General features: G+C 37.7%; 3 protein-coding genes across 3 annotated transcripts; 2 read left to right on the forward strand and 1 right to left on the reverse strand.

Annotated features, from left to right (window-relative positions):
* The first annotated feature begins 1,360 nt into the window (after positions 1 to 1,360).
* Positions 1,361 to 3,448, forward strand: LOC129244326 (putative gustatory receptor 58a). Its single transcript, XM_054881944.1, has 3 exons — positions 1,361 to 1,771; positions 1,832 to 2,494; positions 3,287 to 3,448. The coding sequence occupies exons 1-3, from the start codon at positions 1,361 to 1,363 to the stop codon at positions 3,446 to 3,448; spliced, it is 1,236 nt and encodes a 411-aa protein (XP_054737919.1).
* Positions 3,449 to 8,954: 5,506 nt separating this feature from the next.
* LOC129243645 (putative gustatory receptor 58a) lies at positions 8,955 to 10,420 on the forward strand. The gene is made up of 2 exons (XM_054880825.1): positions 8,955 to 9,169; positions 10,248 to 10,420. The coding sequence occupies exons 1-2, from the start codon at positions 9,056 to 9,058 to the stop codon at positions 10,407 to 10,409; spliced, it is 276 nt and encodes a 91-aa protein (XP_054736800.1). The 5' UTR covers positions 8,955 to 9,055; the 3' UTR covers positions 10,410 to 10,420.
* A 4,387-nt stretch (positions 10,421 to 14,807) lies between these two features.
* On the reverse strand, positions 14,808 to 23,311 carry LOC129244692 (integral membrane protein GPR180). Its single transcript, XM_054882471.1, has 6 exons — positions 22,409 to 23,311; positions 19,392 to 19,863; positions 19,176 to 19,319; positions 19,045 to 19,115; positions 16,065 to 16,354; positions 14,808 to 15,997 (listed from the first exon to the last, which is right to left on the reverse strand). Exons 1-6 carry the CDS (start codon positions 22,918 to 22,920, stop codon positions 15,717 to 15,719), a joined length of 1,770 nt encoding a protein of 589 aa, XP_054738446.1. The 5' UTR covers positions 22,921 to 23,311; the 3' UTR covers positions 14,808 to 15,716.
* Between the last annotated feature and the right edge of the window lie 571 nt (positions 23,312 to 23,882).

Raw genomic sequence — 23,882 nt, forward strand, 5'->3', positions numbered from 1 at the left:
CATATTTATTTTATGGTTTAATAAAAAAACAATTATAATAAATATTTTTTAAAATTATTCTAATACTTCAACGTCATTTTATTGCGTTAATAAATTCATAATATCGCAAAACTTGTATTAGCATATTAACAGTAATGCTATAAAATTTGCTTTGCTTTTGTATACAAAACCGACGACAGAAAATTTTCAGCCTGCGGATGGTAACATAATTCACATACAAATATTATATTTGAAATATCTTCAAGACCATCCAACGCCTATCTCCAAAAAATCGTTCCAATATTGATACAGATTTAATCTTTTAATGTTTCTTGCTAAAAAAATAGATTACTACTTTTCATTCGGATGTTTCTTAAATCCATATGGTATGTCCCTCCATTTGTAAGAGGTATATATTTCACACTTCATAACTCTTCCTCACCTCAAGTGACAAAATCAGTTTCATAACTTGCTTCAACATACAAAACTAATAGGTTCCTCGTTAAGCCACTGAAATGCTTGTTCGTAGTAGATCCTTATTCTGCGCCAACTCGCCACTCGCCAACAAATTAACAGACATCCTTGCAAATATTTACCCCCACCATAACTTATACCCTTATCGCCATCGGATACCCATAAATTAATTAATTCAGTACATGAATGCTTATGGAAGACATGAGCGCTAACGGTGTCGTCGTTCAGAGGGATCAATGCCTTGCACATGGCTAAGAATATCAAATACGGGAAGCAAGTAATCAAAACTATTTCGATTTTTGGCTCAGAGTTTATTTTTTTTGGTCATAGTTGAACTCGTATTCGCCAGATTTAACTCCGTGTGACTTCTGGCTAATCAATAAACAGAGCAGACCACTCCGGTGACACCATTCCGAGCCCATGGCAACGATTCAATTGACTATCAAATATTTTAAGAGCTCGAGTTTGAGTAGAGATGTGGGCAGATAGTATCCGAAATTGGCCGGAAGATCTTGCAAATTGGATTGAAACTAAGTAGGAGAGGAAGGAGAACACTCAGTTGAAAATATTGCACTGCGTAACGGATTGGATATTAATTTTACGTAAAGAATTAGTTCGATAGTTACGTATGAGAGTTGTGTAAAAGGATTTTAACGTAAACTGAATCAGATTATTTTGTCACTAAATTCCCCATTGTTCAGTTCGCTTTCATATAATGGCACAATACCTCGGGGCTTGCGAACCCCTTCCTCATCGATACCCCTTCAACTGCTGTCCTAAGATATCATCAAATCATCACATGTTTACATTCGCTATCAGCAACAAAACGACAACAATACGAACTCATCACACTTGTAAATCTACTTGGAATCGTGGAATATAACAAATCCTCAGTATAAAATAGAAAATGCTACGCGAACGTTTGCTCCGCTTCGTGCTAAACGTTTCCTATTACAACTCACTTGCGGTGGGTTTGCTGCCAGCGCCGCTAGACAAAAAATCGTATGAATTCCGGTCCACACGGTTATATCTAGCGCACAGCGTCTTCGCACATATCTTCTATTTAGTGGCCAGTACGTGTGCCAGCTTATATTTTTTCCATGCTGGCTACATGACGATCCATCTGGTATTACAATGGACCTACAACATAACGAATGTAACGAAATTTTTCTTCATTATAGTTTTGATCAAGGAGATATGGTGCAAAAGACGTTGCGTTATGGAAGCTTTTGTGGATTATTTTGAGCTGGAAGCACAACACGAAGCATTTCTATGTGAACATCAATACAAAGTAACAGAAGAAAATGCCACCGAGTATGTAATCCCGAGCGAAAACGGAAGTACAAGGAATGTCAGCTCGGACTGCGAATCAGCGCAGGAAAATGAGATAAACATCAAATATTTGAAGCGCTACACTGCCGACCTCATCATTTGCAAATTCTTTCTTGGGTATGGGCTTCTTCTCTTGAACGCTTATATTTTTATAAGTCATCATCCAGGTAGCGATCCGTGGTACCCACCCATCACCTTTATCTCATACGTATTGAACACTTTTGGCCTTACCGTTTCTGGACATTTCTTCTACGTATTCTGCCAACTTTATCGACAGTTTGCGCAAATAAACTCACAGCTGCATTTGTTGTTCGAGCAACTCCATCAACAGCAAAGACCGAGTGATGTCGTAGCAACAGTTTTTGCCAGGCGTATTAACTCTCTGGCCACATTGCATCTGGATGGCTACCGTCTGGCACAACGTATTTTCACCATCGGAGAGCTCACGCTGGCCGCTTTGTTGTTGCGGTTGTTTGTTGTTAACACGCGTACAGTTTATAGTGCTTGCCTCTTTCTTAGCCAAAACTCGCTTGAGAGTTTATGGCCCTTGGCCAATGAGCTCTTGTACACTTTCGCGTTCTTTGCTGATACGATAATGGTAATGGGTATACTGGATGCGACGTTGGACAAATGCAATCATACTGGACAAGTACTGAGAGCGTATGTGGAGGTGGAGGATACGCACAATGCTGAGTGTTTGAGAAAAGCGGTAAGATTAACGAAATAGTTAAGTGATAAATAGAGCAAAGCACACACTAAATATTTTTAAAGTATGCAGTAGTAAAACTCGTCTCAAGGAGAGGTGGGAGGTCTCCTACTCAGAAGCGTAGATTAAATCTATGCAACCAAATTTGAGACAAAGCGAAGAGCAGTTACTTAATATTTGTCTCCTTTGAAACTAAAATAAAAGTGGCCTACTAGAAGCCTGAATGAAATGAAATACATTCAGCCACATATATCCCTTTTTATACTGCAAACGGAAGACTTTTCTAGTGGCAAACATACCTATATTTGAAAAGTATTACGACTAAAGTTAGTAAGAAATTATAACTTTCAGATCACAAAGTCTGGCCTTAGCCGTCTATTCGCTTAAAACGCTCATACATCTGATTGATATTCTATGCCATCAAGTCTCTCAGGTAATTTATGACTAATTCGAAAGATCTCTATAATTTCAGAAAAACAAGATCTCTATCTGAATGGTCAAATCCAAAGATTCAAATTCCTTTGACCTTCCTCTAGTCAATTAGAAAAGGGAGCTCTACTATTCGAGTGTAATTACTGCTATGATGCCGCTAAGAGACTGGCCAGCTCCAATGCCAACAAAGGATCGCTTCTTCGTGAGCCAATATAGTCTTAGAGTCTGTCATTTGCTCAGCTGATTGACCAGTGCCTCAATAAGTGTAGAAGCAGGCCAGATCGCTTTCTAGGGTCTAAATTAAAGTTAATTTTTTTCGAACTTTTTCTCTTTCTCATTATTCTTTTGCTATTTTCTTTCCAGCTGGACTCATTTGCAGCCCATCTCAGCACCCAAAAGCTTCGTTACAAAGTTTGTGGCCTCTTCGAATTCGATAAAGGATCATCGTTGCACTTCTTTATGATGGTATTGGTAAAAGTAACGGTACTAGTGCAATTCGATATGCAAAACAAGTTGAAGGCGTAAAAAACTGTCACAATTTTATTTTTCGTAAATAAAGTTGTAAAGAGATAAAAAAAAATGTTGCTCTTATAATTTAAAATGAAAAAAATAGTTCTCTTATGGTAGTTGAGAGGGATTAAAGAATTAAGTAGTAGAACTCGACTGAGCACGTCTGCGAGTACCGTCAGTCTATGTAGGGAAATTTACCAGGCATTCTATTTAAGTAAATAGCCGCAAAAAAGTGAGGTTAGGTTTTAATGAATAAATAATTCCACTTCTTTAATTTCAATGTAATTTTTATTATTTAAAATGTGTAAAAAACGAAACAGATTTTCAAAATAGATTTATTGTTTGTTTACATTTTCTTGCATTCACGCACGATAAACATGTTTATGTGTGTATGTATGTATGTGTGTATGCTTGTAAATAAACGCAGCGCTGTGCATTGCAAAAGCTAATAAATGCAAAAACAAACACTATATATGAAAGTTCAATTTTTGTGACATAAAGATTAGACTAAAGGGGTTTTAATTAAAACCAAAATTTAAAAAAAATTGTATTTCTAATTTCTAATTAAAAATAAAAGAAAAAAAAAATTTTAATTAAAACAGAAAATTTTTAAATAATTTTCAAAAAGAATTTAAAAGATAAATCAAAACATTTTGTAGGTACCTAAAAAATAAATTCGCACGAATTCGCAATCATTAAAACTTGCAAGTCCTACTACATGCAACAAAAACTGTATGGCATTTGACAATTTCGCTTAGTGGTAACATTTTTTTTTGCTTTTTTTATTTTTCGCTTTGTTTTGTCGTAATTTCATAATTTTACTTAAATTTTTTGTTTCGTTTATTTGTGTGTGTGTTTTCTTACATTTTTAAAATTCTTTTCCTTTGTCTGCACTAAAAACAACACTAAAACGTCGCTTAAAGCATAAAACAGTTTGGGATGATTATAAATGCTAAATAAACAAAAAAATCCTAGCTTCGGAAAATAAAGGCCCAATCAAATCAAGGCATAATCTCTCGGGAGGTTCAGGTCTTTCGGCAGGCAACTGGCTACCATCCCAACCCGGTCTCAAGACATGTTGGTGAAGACATTCCATCAGCGTCTAGTGCCAGCGGTAAACCCCCCTTGCAACTAGACTCTCAGGAAGCAAGGGCTGCCCTGTCAAAAAACAAGCTGAGCTTGCTATCTCCGTACCTTCAGGTGACACGAGAACTCCGGAAGGAGTAACACCTTTAACTATGTCGGCGGCATAGGCCAATGGTTACTAGTGCTCGCGCTTCTGACATAATCACTGCCCATGGTAGCACACACACCCAATAACATATTAGTGCTTCAGAAAGGTAGTATCGTACCGAGTGATGGGCTTTCAGAATCCTGAAGAGACTGAAGGATATCAAATGAGAGGATCTGACAGAGGAATGGTCAGACTCCATGGCGTGGACTTAAGCCTTCATTGTCGAACACCCAGAAACGGTTAAAATGGATTATGCGCAAGGTAAGCTCAAAATATCGAATGAAGCCACATCGGATGAAACGAAAAGAACGAAGTTGTCCGCCAATCAGACGACTAACATCACAATAAAGAAATATGGTGAGGAAATAGCGAATGAAAGCTGCATAAGAGCGGTGAATGACCGCATTTCCCATGGCGGTTTGATCCCGCAAGCAAACTGCGAATCTTTGAAAGATAATCCAGGACCTCCACCCAGTTGTTCGGATGCTGGCTAGTTGCAATCACGCGTCAAATTAATGAGGTGCGTTGTTCAATGATCGGTGGGCCTATACACCCTGGCAATAAAACGCATAGGGGAGCTTTGGCCGGGAGTCCGCCTCGATGTGATCCTCCAAGAAGACATCCTCAACCAGACAAGATCCAGAGCCTGGATATCAGAGGATATGCTGAAAGTAATTAAACTGGGCAACCCTGAGCTACCAGCGACTGGAGGTAGCAAAGATTGGCGAAGTGAATGGCAAGAGAAGGCTAGCGGGGATCATCTGGAATGAGCAATCACTTGATCACCTCGCCAGTCGGAAATGGAAAGTAAGCACGGCTTACATGCACTGACACTCTATGTCTGCCAGTAAGAGCACCTCCGCAGGAAATACGACCTTATCTGCAGAGGAGACCACAGTTGCGTTAGACAATCCCCCTTCCTCTCCCCCGCGTATGGTAGGCGAACTCTCTCGAAGGGTTTATGCTAGAGGACATGGTGGGAGAATACTCCGAACTCTCTGATGATATGGAGGAGAGAAGTATATCCCCACTACTTCCGGCAAGGAGAACGCTGACTAAACCGTCGTTGGCTGTCATCCAATATCGTATACCATTGTTGGTGGGGGTGGTTTTGTATTCACTACAATTTTTTTGTAACTAGTCGTAAAGAAAACTTAATAAAAAATAAAATAGAAAACGAATCGAAAAATGGGCTACTGCCACTTCAATTTCAGTTCGAAAAGTCTTCCATTTCATAAGTTCATAACTCCTCGTCACCTCAAGTAACAAAATCAGTTTCGTAGCTTGCGTCAACATACAAATCTAATAGGTTCCTAGTTAAGCCAGGGAAATGCTTGTTAGTGGTAGATCCTTATTCTGCGATCAATTTCCACTCGCAACCAAATTATCAGACATCCTTGCAAATATTTACCCCCACCATAAATGATACATTTATCGCCATCGAATTACTCATAAATTATATTAAATAATTCAGTACATGAATGCTTATGGAAGGCATGGGCGCCAACGGTGTCGACGTTCAGAAGGGTAAATGCTTTTCACATGGCCAAATTTTGAAATACAAGAAAACAGTATTCAAAACTACTTAGATTTTTGGCTCCGAATGAATCTCTTTTAGTCAAAGTTCGACTCATATTCGTCAGACTTAAGTCCGCGTGACTCCTGGCTAATCAGTGAACTAAGTAGACCGCTTCGGGGATACCAATCCGAGTTCAATTTCATTTTTGCAATTACTTAATAATTCTTGAAAGCACATTGGATTGCTTCAAAAACCAAACTACGATTAAGATCATAAGCTCAGACATCTTTTAAATTTATGTTCGCAGAAGGGCCTTCTTTATCTCGTTTGCTCTTTCAAGGCTTTGAAGCGCCTAATGTATTAAACACGACATCCAAAAACACATGGCTACGAAATTTTTCCAGAGCTCGATTTCAACCCTTTTCTTTAAAACATCGTGTGGAAGACGTGATCCTAATGCTTTTTTCTGACCAAATGTGTTAATCTCGTATCAAATATGATATTGCTTGAGAAAAGCTTTCATCGAAAGTGATCCACAGAATCGTGGCTCGACTTATAGGGCTCGATTTGCGCAGTCAGCTTCCAAAATTTACCGAAAAATCGAATACTGGTGGTGATTTGCCTATTTTGCTCAAAATTTATTTCAAAGTAAGATTCCAAAGTTCGGTCAAAAAAAGCTTATTAACTGTATTATCCTTCAGATATCCAGAACCCATAGCTAGCCTATAGTTGGATAAAGTTTCAGAAGCTGCCTCTATGCCTGGAGGGAAAACGAAACTAATAATTTGTAATAAAAATCTTTCCAATCTCTGATGCAAAAAGAAGTAGTCGAATGATTCACTGGTATCCAACTTTGGCGCAGTCGGTGGCGGCTATATGTTCGTTGACAGAACTTGTCGACTACATTTACATCTTTACAAACTTTGGAAATCTCCGCAAAATTCACTGGTTGGCTAAACTCCGTCCATTTTTGGTGCACGTCTTATTGTTTCAATACAAATGGGGGCCTCTCGTGTTTTTCTCTTCTCACAGCAGTTGGTGCTTTACGAGAAGCTTCTTCCTGACATGCTTTCGCAGGTTTATTATTGCCTGCCGAGGATCGTTCCCACTTAGAAAAAAATTCTGTTATTTGCTGTTTTATGTTCACTGTTTCCCAGTGGAATGATAGTGACACATATGTAACTAACTCCCTTCGGCAGTTGTTTTAGTGATGTAGTCTAAAATTGCAGACTTTAGTCAGATCAGGTGAAGAAGGACTTGGCTCCACTTGGTGTGTCCAACTGGCGCCGGTTAGCACGAGAAAGAAACGGCTGGCGCGCTTTGTTAAACTCGGCCAAAACCGCGCCAATTGAGAAGAGGAGAAGTCGACTTTACCATTACTTTTGGATACCTGAGCGGGAGAGAAAAATCCGTACAAAATTGTCATTAAATTGTCTTTTGTACAGTCCTCGAGGTTAGGAATAGATTTTCGCCTAGCCTTGGCGTGTTGAGTATACAGACAAAGTATACTTGTAAGACAAAGGAAGTATCTCACTCAGCTGAGCATATTGAACTGCGTAACGGATTGGATATTAATTTTAAAATTAGATTGGATAATTAAATATAAGAGTTGAGTAATAGGATTTTCCTGCAAACTCAGTCAAATTATTTAGTCGTTAAATTCCAATACCTGGGGGCTTACGAACCCCTTCCTCATCGCCACCCGTTCAACTGCTGTCAAAAGATATCATCGAATCATCAAATATTCACATTTGTTATCAGCAACAAAACGACAACAACACGAACTCATCACACTTGTAAATCTACTTGGAATCGTGGAATATAACAAACCCTCAGTGTAAAACAGAAAATGCTACGCGAACGTTTGCTCCGCTTCGTGCTAAACGTTTCCTATTACAACTCACTTGCGGTGGGTTTGCTGCCAGCGCCGCTAGACAAAAAATCGTACGAATTCCGGTCCACACGGGTATACCTCGCGCATAGCGCCTTTTCACATGTTTTCTACATAGTGGCCAGTGCGTGTGCCAGCTTATATTATTTCCATGTTGGCTCTATAAAGTTTCATCTGGTATTACAATGGACCAACAGTATAGCGAATGTAACGAAAATTCTCTTCATTATAGTTTTGATCAAGGAGATATGGTGCAAAAGACGTTGCGTTATGGAAGCTTTTGCGGATTATTTTGAGCTGGAAGCACGACACGAAGCATTTCTATGTGAACATCAATACAAAGTAACAGAAGAAAATGCCACCGAGTATGTAATTCAGAGCGAAAACGGAAGTACAAGGAATGTCAGCTCGGACTGCGAATCAGCGCAGGAAAATGAGGTATACATCAAATACTTGAAGCGCTACACTGCCAACCTCATCATTTGCAAACTCTTTCTTGGCTATGGGCTTCTTCTCTTGAACGCTTATATTTTTATAAGTCATCATCCAGGTAGCGATCCGTGGTACCCACCCATTACCTTTATCTCATACGTATTGAACACTTTTGGCCTTACCGTTTCTGGACATTTCTTCTACGTATTCTGCCAACTTTATCGACAGTTTGCGCAAATAAACTCACAGCTGCATTTGCTGTTCGAGCAACTCCATCAACACCAAAGACCGAGTGATGTCGTAGCAACAGTTTTTGCCAGGCGTATTAACTCTCTGGCCACATTGCATCTGGATGGCTACCGTTTGGCACAACGTATTTTCGCTATCGGAGAGCTAACACTGGCTGCTTTGTTGCTGCGCTTATTTGCTGTTAACATGCGTACGGTTTATAGTGTTTGTCTCTTTCTTGGGCAAAAGTCGATTTGGAGTTTATGGCCCTTGGTCAATGAACTCTTGTACACTTTCGCGGCATTTGTTAATACGATAATGGTAATGGGTATACTGGATGCGGCGTTAGAGAAATGCAATCATACTGGGCAAGTACTGAGAGCGTATGTGGATTTGGTGGAAATGCACGATGCTGAGTGTTTGAGAAGAGCGGTAAGATTTGCGAAATATTTGTGAAAAAACGTTTTAAATAATCTGCTCCTATAGTTCATTGAATTCTAGTCGGGGTAGACGGCATTAACACAAACTGCGCGCAATCTTCTTTGGTTTTTGGAAAGTAACTTTACATCTGGGTACCTGGTCACACAGGCATTGCGTTAATGTGCTGGGTGGATGAGCTAGTTAAACAGATATTAGAGTATTGGGTTACACTTGGTTAACTCTGGTCTGCCCCTAAAGAGTTTGGCTTCACGTCAACTCCACACAAACTTGCGAGATGCTTCTGGTTTCCCGTGGATCGAAGAGCCACAAGGGAGCTTCTAATACTCGAATTTTGTGATAGATTTTCTATAGCTTCTTGCTCTCTCCACAAGGCGAATTTTACTATTCCTAATATCCATTTCGTATGCAGTAGTCCATTCGTGTTGGATTCAAGGGCGTAGCCAATGCTGCAAACGGAAGACTTTTCTAGTGGCAAACATATATTTGAAAGGCATTACGGCTAAAATTACTTAATATTTGAAAGGTATTGCAACTAAAATTAGTAAGAAATTATAACTTGCTGATCACAAAGTCCGCCATTAGCCTTCTATTCTCTTAAAAGGCTCATACATCTGATTGAGATTCTATGCCATCAAAGATCTCAGGTCATTTATAACTAATTCGAAGAGCTCAAATGAGATCAAAGATCTCTATAATTTCTTAAAAACAAAATCTCTATCTGAATGGTAAAGTCCAAAGATTCAAATTCCTTTGACTCTGCTCTAGTCAATTAGAAAAGGGAGCTCTTCTATTCCAGTGTAATTACTGCTATGATGCCGCTAAGAGACGGGCCAGCTCCAATGCCAACAAAGGATCGCTTCTTCGTGAGCCAATATAGTCTTAGAGTCTGTCATTTGCTCAGCTGGTTGACCAGTGCTTAATAAGTGTAGAAGCAGGTCAGATCGCTTTCTGGGGTCCAAATTAAAGTTAAATATATTTTTTGGTTATAAAAATTAAATTTGAAAATCAATAGTACATTTTTTTCGAACCTTTTCTCTTTCTCATTATTCTTCTGATATTTTCTTTCCAGCTGGACTCATTTGCAGCCCATCTCAGCACTCATAAGCTTCGTTACAAAGTTTGTGGCCTCTTCGAATTCAATAAAGGATCATCGTTGCACTTCTTTATGATGGTATTGGTAAAAGTAACGGTACTAGTGCAATTCGATATGCAAAACAAGTTGAAGGCGTAAGAAAACTGTCAAAATTTTATTTTTCGTAAATAAAGTTGTAAAGAGATAAAAAAAATGTTGCTCTTATAATTTAAAATGAAAAATATATTCGGAAATTCTCCAAGAGTGCTCTTATGATAGTTGAGAGGGATTAAAGGACTAATTAGTAGAACTGGACTGAGCACGTCTGCGAGTACCGTCAGTCTATGTAGGGAAATTTACCAGGCATTCCATTTAAGTAAATAGCCGTAAAAAATGAGGTTATGTTTTAATGAATACTAATTAGGCAAATAGCCGCAAAAAAGTGAGGTTAGGTCTTCATGAATACAAATACAAAAAAGTGAGGTTAGGTTTTAATGAGTAAATAATTCCACTCTTTTAATTTCAATGTAATTTTTATTATTTAAAATGTGTAAAAAACGAAACAGATTTTCAAAATAGATTTATGGTTTGTTTACATTTTCTTCCAAGCACACACACGTATGTGCATGTTTATGTGTGTATGTATGTATGTTTGTATGCTTGTAAATAAACGCAGCGATATGCATTGCAAAGGCTAATAAAAGCAACAAAAAAACTATATATGAAAGTTCAATTTTTGTGACATATAAACTAAAGGAATTTTAATTAAAAATAAAACTAAAACAAAAAATTTTAAATTTGAAAACAAAACTTTTGAAATAAATTTGAAAAAAAAATTTAAACAAAAAAAACTTAAACCATACTTAACCACCCATCTATATTTTATAGGTTCGTAAAAACTAAATTCACACAAATTTACAATCATGAAAACTTGCAAGTCCTGCTACATGCAACAAAAACTGTATGGCATTTGGAAATTTCGCTTAGTGGCTAAATTTTTATTTTGTCTTTAATTTCTTACTTTGTTTTTTTTTTTTTGTTTTGTCGTAATTTCATAATTTTATTTCAATTTTTTTCTTTTGCCCATTTATTTATGTGTGTGTGATTTCTTACATTTTTAAAATTCTTTTCCTTTGCACTAAAAACATTTTTAAAACGTCGCTTAAAACATAAAAAGGTTTGGGTTTGGATTTGTCATGTTTACTTAACATTTCTGTTGAATCTTTCATTGCTCAGGATTATTTTATTGCTGCCACTTAAAATCGAATTATTTTATTTAGTAAATTTCGAAGTTAGTACTCTGTTTTAGAAGCAACACTTGGTTTTCGAAAATTTGTATTAAAAACGTGTAGTACTATTAAAAAGGGATCCGAAGCATAAAAATACTCTACATGTTTACTCATTTGCTAGATTCAATTTCCTATTTTGCCTGCTCGCAAATCATGGAATCATTTTTTTTTTCGAAAACAACTTTTTTTCATGCTTAGCTGACAGATTGCAATTTGAGCACCGTTTGCATGAATTGTTTTGAAATTTCGCAAGTTGTTTGAGAATCAAATTTTATTTAACACCAAGGCGAATTCATACAAGGTGATGCTATGCTTTGATACAAAAAGGGTTTTTTCCAATTTCCTAATTTGGTGCTTTGAATGTTAAAATCAGCTGATTACCTTTTAATCAACCATTACCCGAACAAAACAGATCACTTTGACATTCGAATTTCCAAAACGAAAGAAACAAATCAGCTGTTCTAGTAGCACCACCTGATAAGAATTCGCCTTGTTTGAAAGTGAGTTTTATTATGGAATGTAAACTTTTTTTTTTAATTTGCTATTCCTTGAAAAAAAAACACTTCAGCAGCATTTTTAGGGGCTCAATAGTTCCAACGCCCTCATTAGTTTCCCCGACAGTCGGCTCTACGTAACCCGAACGACCCAGACTTATATCCGGCCAAGGACTGTCACTTTAGCGAGAGAATACGGGGAATATATTTATGGGGAACATTTATACTACTACAACAACAAACTATACTCATACTAATAGTAAAACTTCAATTTCACGTACTTACAGATTCTTTGTCTGAGGGGACCCTTAGCGAAATTTTATGGGAAACAATTTTATAAAACATGTAAGCCTCTGGCGGCCTTCAAAATGCGATTTTATTCAAACTCCCTAAAAGTGGGGCCAAAATTACCCTTTCAACAGAGAGATAATGGGCTAAAATGTTCTATAAAATTATTTCTCGTAAAATTTTACGACATGCAACTTAACAACACATTTCTCTCCGATATGTATTTTAACTCTTGTTTTCATTTATTCTAAAAACACTTAAGCAAAATATTGCAAATTTAACCTTCAGTGGGCACCTGGGTTTAGGGAGACGCTTTCTACTTTGTATGTGAATTTATCAAATTTCTATTACAGCTAAAAAAGCCTTGAGACTTGAGCTTCCTGGTAGCTCCATAAAATTTAATTTTCTATCGATTTATGGAAATAATCTTAGGGTCTTATAACCTTTTAAAAAAGATCGTCGAACAGAATGAAAAAGTGCCATACCCGAGTACCTAGCCAAAGGTTTTAAAACAGGTACCCAACAGAGGGTTAAAATGACCAATGAAAAGAAATTTGTACCAAGAACACAAAACCAATTTGGGGTTATAGGGGTTCATGCAGAGATGGAGCCATTCCGCTCCCAGACAATGAAGCTCAAATTGCTGCGCAGTGAAACGAAAAATGGTTCAAAAGGCAAAATTTCTGCCAAATTTGATTCATAAGCGATTTCGAAGTTTGACTCTGTCGCCGCCATTTTGCTTTAGATGTTTTCGTTAATCTTTTGGGTTTATTTCGAGGCGAATCTATTAGAGGTGGTATCCAAGGCGAATTGAGTACAAATCACGTGGCACTTCGATTTCAATGGTTTGTTTAGTTTAAATTCTCACAAATCACAAAACTTCCAAGCCACTCACTAAATTTTCAAAAACATGTAATTCCTCCTCCTTTTGCTTGTTTTGTATTGGAAAGGGAACTGACGTCAAACTTGTCAAAATCGCGAAAAATAAAGTAACTATTTGGGAAGGCCTCACCTATAGTACTCAATTTGTCTTGGATGGTAAGGGTAAATCAGCTGATTTGTTTTTTTTCCTTTCGCCGTGTCTATGTGACTGTCAGCTCAAAATGAAACAAAGCGAATTCATTCTTTGTTTTCTAATTTGCCAATACTTTGCTTTGACAATCAAACGTACAAAATATTGTTGTTGGTCTAGTGCCACCACCTTTAATAAATGCGCCCTGGTTAATTTTTTTGTTTTTTTTTTTTTTTGTTAAAATTTACCTCAAATTTAGCTTTTTCCGATTTCTTGAATTAATTTTCTTCAGAATTGTTTGTGAAGTTTTTGTTTCCATCCCTTTTCAATTCTAGTGAGTTTTTACACCTTTTATTTATTTCTGTTAATTTTCAATTTCATTTTAGCATTTTTCTTATTTTTAAATTAAATTTCTTCAGCATAGTTGGTGAATTTTTTTGCTTCAATTCACGGGGATGAGCAACGGTTTCCTGGATAGGGCTAGTTTACTGGGACGACAGCCCTTGGTCGGAACCCGAGTCATTCCGGTAACGTAGAATGGCACGCACTTTACTATTCTAGCGATTTTTTACTTCTTTTATTTATTTCTGTTAATTTTTAACTTCGTTTTAGCATTTTTCCCGATTTTTAAATTAAATTTCTTCAGCAAAGTTTGTGAAATTATTTGCTTCAACTCCCTTTTCTATTCTAGTGATTTGTACCCCTTTTATTTATTTCTTTCAATTTTTATCTTCATTTTAGTATTCATTTTTGTTTTTTGAATATTTTTCTATTAACTTTCTTCAACTTTTTTTTAGAGAACTTTGTGCTTCTGCTCCCTTTACTACTTTGGACCTTTTAATTTTCTTTCACTCTAGATTTCCTTTTTTTAATATTTTTAAATTAATTTTCTTCAGCATTTTTTAGAGAGTTTTATGCTTCAGCTTCCCTTTTTCAACATAGTGACTTTTTCACCTTTTAATTTACTTTCACTCTAGATGTCCCTTTTTTTAATATTTTTAAATTAATTTTCTTCAGCAATTTTTGTGAATTTTTTGCTTCGGCCTTTCCGTTTTCATTGCAGTTATTTGTTGACCATTTTATTTTGTAAATGTTTTTTTTTTTTGTGTATCTACTTTTTCTAAAATTTTTGTCATAAGTTTTAGCTTTAAATTTTATTCTCACTTCATTAAATTTTATTCTCACTTCATTAAATTTTATTTTCATTTCATTAAATTTTAATTCTTTTATTTTGCATTTATTTTTAAACCCTCTTTTCTTATTCTTATTCTGCTGTTAACACTCTTTAGCGCAAATTTCTTTAGCTCCACTTTACCGTTATACTATATATTGTTCTAGCTTACATTTCGCTTGCTATTTTGAGTAGGGGGGCGGGTTGGGTTTGCTTTACGCACTAAATATACAATACATATGCAAAAAATTGTGCAATTTACAAATATAATTTGACACTTCTTTAGGTATATGCGATTATCACTGAGTAATGCATACTTTGTTGATTTTATTAAATGTTTGTTACAATATTTTCAAATTTAATTTATTTCGGTAATAATCATAAGTTCATTTTACAAAGTCCATGTAGCACAAGGCTGCCAAAGTCGTTGTGTACTTGCAGCATATTTTCTGTTATCTATATTGTTTTCTTTCGGTTTCTTCCTTTGCCACTAAGATATATAACTACCGACTTAACTATCCAAATACATATCTATGTACGTACGTTGCTCATTCAAACAGTGCTTAATATGCTAAGTTACGTAAAGTATTGTAATTTTAATCGCATACAATATGAAATGTGTACCTTAGACTTAATGTTGTTATGCTTCAACCAAGTGCATAGCAATAATGATTTTTTGTTTGTTTGTTTCGTAATTTATAAAACTTCTCTCTTTTTATTTATAAACATACGCGTACCTACGTGTACTTGACTCATCACACAATCGTTATATGTTGATTACAAGGTTTTGTTGTAAATATTATAACTAAACTAAAAACTAATGTAATGTAAAAGTATTGATAATTAGAATAATAAAGTATCATACAAAACTAAAGCAAGTTGTTTGTAGTAATAAATACAATAAAATTGTGTTTACATGTAAAAAATCATAAAATCATCACATACGACGCACAAAGACTTTCGTTACATTGTTTTCTACCCGACCAGCGCGCATCAAAATTTCACTTTCTTTTTTCTGCGCTTCACCGCCTACGCTCTTAATCTCTCCCGCTTATAGATATATGTATGCATGTAGATAGTTACTAATTCCATTGTTTAAAAAACTTCGCGTGCACGCAAATGAGCTCACAAAACTACATACATTCAGGCGTTTACAGTATAGCATTTTTGTTTTTGCACACTACTCATGCACATACAAGGGCCGTTTAGCACTTATGCCACAACATGACTATTCTTATTCAAATCGGTTAGCAGTACCGCATCAAGATCCTCTGCATCCAACAGCTCCGCGCATGTGTCACCGTTTACAGAATTAGATGCTAGCATCAAATTGTTCGCACCGCCCACTGCCGTTGCAACACCGCTGATGCCGTTGATGTTCGCATGCGCAATGTCACCATTGGCGATGACCACCGCATCGGGTGAATTGCGTCGACGTTCACGTTCGCGCACAATATGTGGCGCTTCATTGAATTCGTCCAGCTCATCCATGCCTTGAGCGGATGAATGAGAATATTGTATAATTGGTTCACTTACAATTCAGTTCTATGCTGCACTCACCTGTGTACTTATTGCCGGCTAACAGTAAATACTGTCCCGATCGGTTAGGCCACAGCAGTCCCGTCATTACGCAATATGCCAGACAGTCAGCTGAATTGGTTATGCCGAGTAGTAGTTTATAGCGCCACATTGGACTCACTTGCAGCGCTACAATGGCGACAATGGGCAAGTAGATGAACCACACCAGACTGGATGCGCCTAGGTGTAATAGGAAATCGAGCTTTTTTGTGGAGTGCTCATATTTCATAGTGTTGCGAAGTTCGTAGAGGAACCATGTCATGAATGATGTGCTGAAAGTAGAATTTTTATTATTAAAGACTTAATAAAACAAAGACCCGCAATGTTTCCATGCCAGTAATCGGCCAGAAATTATCATCGCCGTTATCATACACTCCAACAGTTCCAAGTTGGAGCATAAGGCCTCAAAATTATGTGGCCCCAAAAATAGTTCGGGAATGATTTAAGCTATTATAACAACAAGAAATTGGGACAAGCTTATTTTTCAAAAACTTATGAGACATATTTAGCGCTATTATAGTAAGAAAAAAAATTTAATCAGAAAAATTGAGTTATTTAGCGGCGATGAGAAACCATATCACTAAAGAAAAGCTTAGGAGAGAGCTTAAGATGCTTAAAAAATGGCACTCTGTGACCTCATAACCTCAAAAAGTTTAAACACTACAACACACCGCGGAGGAAAATATGATAGTGGCTCCTTCGAGCGCAGGAAATCCAACGAAAAAATAGTAGCTAAAAATGATACTGAGCCAAAATTTTCGAGATACATGAGTGTAATTTGGATAGAGATCCCTTAAGAATTTCGCTTACTTCGACTTTTACAAGAAATTGAGTAATTGCTTTTGTTATTGAAAACGTCTTCTAAGTATATCGACGAAGGTATCGAGTATGAACCGGTTATAAGAGAAATGTACGGCTTATTGCTATGAAATATTTTGCCTTGGCGGCCGCTGTAGACGTTGTTGTAGCAGCTTCCTAAGCCCTGTCAGTGCAATGTAGTTACCGGTCGTCTTCGACTAGTTCACCTAACGGTAGGACCACGAAACCTGCCCTTTCGACAGGTTGGGTCCAGAAAGAAACGCGTGTTAGGTGAGTAGGTTTGGTGGGGCATATAAAATGGTGGTTAGTATCGTGCGGAGTGCCTTCACATGCTGGACATATGTTGTGTATATCGCGGTCAATTCTGGATAAGTAGGCGTTTAGTCTGCTACAGTGTCCAGAGCGTAATTGTGCTAAAGTTGTGCGGGGCTCTCGAGGTAGCTGAAGCTCTTCATCTGCTGTTGGTGTTGGTTGGACTCCGTTTACGACGTTCAGAGGTCGAGAGTTTAGGAAGGTGCTAAGTGGCTCCCGATGAATATCATATCATCCCCTTAGTATTAAAATAGCCTATAAATTTTTTGATGTTTTGAGAAAATGAATTTCAAACTTTTTGTCGAAAGTAGCTCTCACTCAAATCTCGTTATGTCTGTAAACATTTATTATTTTTTGAATGATGTTTTGACCCACTTTGTGGAACTAGAATTTGACAAAATTTTGACCACATGTAAAATCGACGATGGAGAATCCAAAAATTCAATAAAAAAAATAATAGCCTATGAGCACATAGGCTATTGTTATACTAAGGGAACGATATAATGTATGTCTAAACACTGCCCGGTCCAGCGGTTGTCGGTTCGTTTTGTCCTGGATCGTGTCGAAATAGTTGAAGAGATGTCTCCTGACGTGCCTGGAAGGCGGCTCAGGTTCTAACAGGTGTGACACCTGAGTACAAACTGTTTGCTGAGCATTTTGTTGTGCTCCTTGACTGGGAGCATTTGCGCCTCATTATGTAGGTGTTGTAGGGTGGACATCAGGAGGCATCCCGTAGCTGTCCTAATAACAGTGTTTTGGCATATCTGGAGATTTGTCGTATCACGAGTTCTAGGCGACCAGACACGCACAGAGTAATTTAGAACCAACTGGTCAACTGCTTTAAATGTCGCCACCAACATTACTTGCCTTGTTGCGGTTTTGGACTTTATTAGCAATTGCGGTTGTGTGCGCAGAAAAGGAGAGCAACTCCCAAAATTTTGGGGTTGTTTACTGTCGGTATTGGTGTGTCGGCGACTGTAAGCTTGAGCTGCAGTTTGACCTCCTTTGTCCAGGTGGTAAGGAGGGTCGCCGTGGACTTAGTGTGGGCAAGTTGTAGATTCCTCGCAGTCAAGAAGTGAAAAAGACTGGTGAGGTAATCATTTACTTTGGCGCACAGGCCACCGATGTCATTTCCCCCCGACACCAGGGACCAGGGGAAACTCCCTCTGGTGGTTGGAGCCGAATCCATGTTGATGTGAGGCAGGGGCCAGTTGTTTCATGTAGAGTGGGAGTAGGAGGGATTCAAGAGTCTTCACTACTAGGGAAACGAGAGTTATCGGGCGATTAGATTCCCCTTGGTTGGAGGGGTTTCAGAAGTGGTACCACTCTCCCTGATTTCCACTTGTCAGGAATTATGAGAGTGGCCATAGACATTTTGGAAAGCCTTTTGAGGTACCCTACACCCAATGTCACAGGTTTTTCAACATAAGCATGTCCGTCAGGGCCAGTGGGTTTTGATGCTTTTCATTTAGTGATGGCCCCCTGAAACTCATCACTGGAGAATATGTGGCGCACTGTTGCGGCCATCTAGTGGCACGAGAATTGGATTTGCCAACCGGAGGATGCAATATAAATTGCCGTATAAAATAGCTCACACATCTCTTCGGGTCCGACGAAGTGCAGCCGCTGAAGGTGTTAGCAATTTTATCGATCGTTCTGGCGTAGGTTGTCACGCTCGTTTACTAAAACAGCTGATTCAGCAGGGAAATTGCGAAGTATGTCTCGGCTTTTGCATTTGTAAGAGTTCTTCCTCATAACTAACTCATTGGGTGCACACCACAAGCTTTGGCTCATAAATTAATATTTTAAAAGTCTTTCTCTTGTTGCGTACCGTAGTATCAAAACAATCCAGCCCGGCCAGGTTTGGTACTCATCGATGTCCGAAATAATATCCACCTCCGTCTGTAAGAGAAGACTTTATGTTAAAATTTTAGCTGCAGCCAATATTAATGCTAAACTCACCTTATCCCACACATAGAGGAACATTTGAAATGCACAATAGGGAACCCAAATACTCATCAGTATTATCCAACCAGTGCGATTGATTTGCTGGCGTGTGACGGCCCAGCCTTTAGCCAGCAACAGCAGGATTAACATAAAAGTTGTCTAAAGAAGAAGTTATTATCAATTAAATTATAGTGGTTACAGTGAAAAGGCAGCTATATATTTATCACATACTCTACTAAAGATATCCAATATGTCGCCAGCAGTCTGCATGCTCGGCATACCAACTCCATTCATGGCGAACTTTATCAAATGCGCTGTAATGAAAGCCAAACTGACAAACTCACTCGCCAAGCTGAGCGTGAAGAGCCGAGTTACTGGATGTTTTTGCAAACGCACCGCATATATTTGCACCGGCAGCAGCACCATATAGACTAGCAAGAAAATCAAATACATTTCGAGCAAATTTTGCTGATCGAATGAGAATTGAAAGGTGAGTGGATGGGCAGCGGAATTATTGGGATGCCCGTTGACAACGTATATATCGTAGTTGAGCGCGGGCGTGGGTGGTGGGAGTATGCCGTAGGGTGATGCAAGAAATTCGTTAACCACATTGGCTGCATTCTGATTTTTGAGACGATCGTATACATGCCATTTGCAGGTGGTGCGATTGCGATAGCAGGCAGTCAGCGCGACATACCAGAATCTGAAAGGGAAAGAAAAAAAGTTTATTTCGTGTTTTAAGAATTTAACAAAACAAATTTTAATTAAAAATACTTTGTTGAGGTACTTATTACGCCGAGCAGCGCTAATACCATATATGACTCATAAAGCAAGCAAGAAGATTGGGGTTTAAGTGATGTATGGTAATTTTTGTATTTACTGGATATACTAAGATGTAAAATTTTAGTGTTTCATTTTCTAGAAATGTTTAAATTCATTATTTGCACTAAATTTCCGTCATTACTAACTTTTTAAAGACCATAAAATATGTTTAGTAATGAAAACACAATTGAATTAGTAAATAAAGGTATGAATTTAAAGTTAGTAACTGACAGTATTTGCTTTATTGAGTATTATGCAAATAAAAGCCGGGTTAAAAAGGTGTTTTGAAAACAAATAAACAGCAGCAGATAACTCTGCTAACAGATAAACATTTTTGTCTTCATTTGGTTTTGCTTAGTGAGAAATTGCAAGTAAACTGTAAATTTTTCTGAGAAGAGTCGCTTGCAAGGCGAATCTATTAAAGGTGGCAGTAGGCCAGCTAATTTGTTTTTTTTTTTTTTTTGTTCCTTTTTTCGACTTGTACATTCTGAAACGTATTACTTACCAAGGCGCATTCATTAAAAGTGGTGGTGTTTTGTACGTTTAATTGTCAAAGCAAAGTGTTGGCAAATTAGAAAACAAAGAATGAATTCGCCTTGTTTAATTCTAGGCTAATAGCCAAGGCGCATTCATTAAAGGTGGAGGCACTACATCGACAACAATGTTCTGTACCTTTGATTGTCAAAGAAAAGTATTGGCAAAGTAGAAAACATAGAATGAATTCGCCTTGTTTCATTCTGGGCTGACAGCCACATGGCCACGGCGAAAGGAAAAAAATCAGCTGATTTACCGATACCACCTTTAATAGATTCGCCTTGGCTGACAGCCATATGGACACGGCAAAAGAAAAAAAAAAAACATCAGCTGATTTACCGATACCACCTTTAATAGATTCGCCTTGTTACAAACAAATTTATAATTTGAAAATTGACACTTTCTACAATAATGAATTTAAGTTCCAAAGTTGTAATGAACATTTTAAAATGATTGACAAATAAATTGATTCTTTGTTTTATACTTTTAAGTGAGAACAAAATGCTGTTGTTGGCCTAGTGCTGCCACCTTCAATGAATTGTTGTTGTTGTAGCACCATAAAAATTCCTCATACATATTCGGGGAATGCTGCTGAAGTGACAGCCTTGGCCGAATATAAATCCGGGTTGTTCCAGTTACGTAGAACCGACCGTCGTGGGAACGCTTTCAATGAATTCGCTTTGGTCGCTTGTGGACGTACGTCGAAGATTCCTTAAAAAATTATATTATGGCCCTGTGTAACCCTCGTTAATTATTTTCCACCTAGACCACTGTTGGCGGGGCAACTCCAAGCGAACTTTAGTGGTATTCTGCAAGTTTGAGTTTTCTTTTTCTTTAAAAACACCTCTCATTTGATCAAAATCAAACTAATTTCGAAACAAACAACGAACTTTCAAAATTAAGCCATATGGGAAGGCGAAATAAATATTTGTATCTAGTAATTTGACTGTGTGCGTAGCTTTTATCACACCAAGCAATTTGTGCAATCCATTAGGCAAATTAAATAAAGGCATCTCTAGATAAATAAGCAACGTATGTTCAAATTTTCAACGCAATCGAGGCTACTGCAACCAGTTAATTGCTTCATTAACATCCGGTTGAACCAATTTACCGCCTGTTTGTCTGTAGAAAGGCTGAACTTTAGCTGGAGTTCAACCATTTTAAACGATTTTACCATGGTTTGCCTTCACAATTAATTTGCGTCTCTTGCACTTTTACTTTCTTATGCCTTGAGCTGAACAAAACAGCTGAGTATTGTCTGCAAAAAGTGAAAGGAAAGCAGAACTATGATGCCAGTCATCGAAAAGAGTGTATTGGAGCATTACATTTGTGTGATGAAAAACCTGCTACAGATAGCAGGCGCAAATAATTTGGACAAATGATTTTAACGCACAAATAGATACTCCCCCTTATCTTATCATTGAGCAGAGCACTTAAGTTGGGACGGCTACATGACATACGGCTGTGATTTCTTTGCTAAAAAAAAAACAAATTTTACTGACTTTTAAAAAATTATGTCGAAAAGCACACGTGTGAATATCGGCGCACAACAAAAAAAAAACACACACAAAAACTTGTTTGGCAGGTATTTATGATCAATAAGCAATGCAAAAAAAAACAACAAAAACAGCTACAATAAAGCGTAAGCTAACCGAGCAGCCCACAGAAGAAATGCATTCACAGCTCACTCTGCTTGCCCAGCGAGTTGTTAAACTGAAACATTAGCCATGTAAGCAAAATTATTTCCTAGAATTACTCTTAATTTATTCTCTCATTTACGCTTATCGCTGCATTTTGCAATTTCAATTTAAGAAAGCAATCATTCATGAAACAACTTCTGTTTAATTTCCTCCCTGCATATCTCAACTTCTCCTCTTTGCCCTCCAACTCACCTAGGCTCCGACACCTCGCTGATAGTGTAGGTGAACTGATGCTCTGCTATCACATTTGCGGCCGTATCCTCGTCTGCACAAAGCTGTCCGTGTTTACACGGCACACGCCGTACGAAATCGCGTTTACCCTGCTTGTTGCATGCCTCATCATAGACCAGTGGCTGCAAATGCGCAAACATACGTTGGCACGCTAACTCGTGGTCATCATAGCTACGATTGCTATAGAAATCAACAAAAGCCGCCTTGTCCAGCACGACCAGCGAAATGGGTTGCGCAAACTGATCGGATGTTGTAATGTTGCCGTATATGTAGCCGAAGGAACCGCCGTGCGGTGCTGTTGCTTCGGCTTTTTGAAAACCAAATTTGGTAATAACTTTGAAAAAATCACCAGTATGAAAAGTGCCTGTTAGATGTATGGCGCTACTGTATTGCCATAACGCTTGAAAGGCATACAACCAGCCGAGTGTGTGGAGTAGCAGTCGCGGCCATAACGGCGGCCGCTGCCGCTTCATAATGCAATTGCAATATTTTACGCTTTCCTATTGTTGCAATTCAAATTTATGTTGTGTTGTCGTCGCGCTTATTGTGCGTTCCTTGAGAGATTGTCTACTCTTTATGTTTCAGCTCAAAAAATTCATCTATGCAAACTGCTTCTGCCAATTCGGCGTTTGGGTGGAGTGTCGCAATTTCGTTTTTCGCTTTTAAAAGTTGTGTACTTTTCTCTCACATTTAATAAGAAATTACGTTTTAGTTCTATGCTACTATTTTCTCGTAGTTTTCATTTTGTGTAGCGCACAGTTTTAGTTTAGTATAAATAGCGATTTTAGTTCATTTTATCACTAAAATTTAATAAAAATACATCAGCGCACCAATCGAAATAAAAATAAAACAGCACAAAGCTACAGATTTCTGCGCTGTCAAGCTACAAATGTTGCCAGATTACTTCAACAAAGTTGACTAAAGAAAACTTGTGAAGCATAAGCCAACGTTCATACAGAGCTACAATAACTTTACTAATGTAAAACAATCAACTGCAGCTATTTTCGACACGTTTGCTGCTTACTCACTGCATTTCTTCTTGTATTCTGCATGAATGATGGAATAAGTATAATAGCTTTCACTTCATTTAGTACAGAATAAAGAAATAAATGCAAAAGAACGAACCTTATGAAAGACAGTTGTCTATGCATGTTGAAAATTTGTAAGAAAAAACAACAACGTGTAGACTAGCGGGAAGCCTTAGTACTTACTTAAATTTACTTCAAAAAATCCATGCACACACTCCTGATTAGAATTTCATTTTCCTCCGTTTTATAGGGAATGCACAGAAGGAATGCGTTTGAAATATAATCAGCAACTTTCTTACAACAAAGAAACTCAGTCAGCGATTTGCGAATAAAACAAACGAATGGAATAAATCAACGGGAATCTATTAAAGGTGATAGCAGTTGACCGCAAGAATGATAGAATGAGT

The sequence above is a fragment of the Anastrepha obliqua genome, chromosome 4, assembly GCF_027943255.1.
Source record: "Anastrepha obliqua isolate idAnaObli1 chromosome 4, idAnaObli1_1.0, whole genome shotgun sequence".
NCBI classification, from domain to species: Eukaryota; Metazoa; Arthropoda; class Insecta; order Diptera; family Tephritidae; genus Anastrepha; species Anastrepha obliqua.

What these genes read in the sequence shown, in the direction of transcription:
- LOC129244326 (XM_054881944.1), top strand. Translation starts at nt 1,361, where the DNA reads ATGCTACGCGAACGTTTGCTCCGCTTCGTGCTAAACGTTTCCTATTAC. An exon ending in AAGAAAATGCCACCGAGTAT is followed by an intron (nt 1,772 to 1,831) that starts GTAATCCCGAGC and finishes GAATCAGCGCAG; the next exon opens with GAAAATGAGATAAACATCAA. An exon ending in CTGAGTGTTTGAGAAAAGCG is followed by an intron (nt 2,495 to 3,286) that starts GTAAGATTAACG and finishes TTTTCTTTCCAG; the next exon opens with CTGGACTCATTTGCAGCCCA.
- LOC129243645 (XM_054880825.1), top strand. Translation starts at nt 9,056, where the DNA reads ATGGTAATGGGTATACTGGATGCGGCGTTAGAGAAATGCAATCATACT. An exon ending in CTGAGTGTTTGAGAAGAGCG is followed by an intron (nt 9,170 to 10,247) that starts GTAAGATTTGCG and finishes TTTTCTTTCCAG; the next exon opens with CTGGACTCATTTGCAGCCCA.
- LOC129244692 (XM_054882471.1), bottom strand. Translation starts at nt 22,920, where the DNA reads ATGAAGCGGCAGCGGCCGCCGTTATGGCCGCGACTGCTACTCCACACA. An exon ending in AGCGAGGTGTCGGAGCCTAG is followed by an intron (nt 19,864 to 22,408) that starts GTGAGTTGGAGG and finishes TTTCCCTTTCAG; the next exon opens with ATTCTGGTATGTCGCGCTGA. An exon ending in TGGATTGTTTTGATACTACG is followed by an intron (nt 16,355 to 19,044) that starts GTACGCAACAAG and finishes TTCTACTTTCAG; the next exon opens with CACATCATTCATGACATGGT.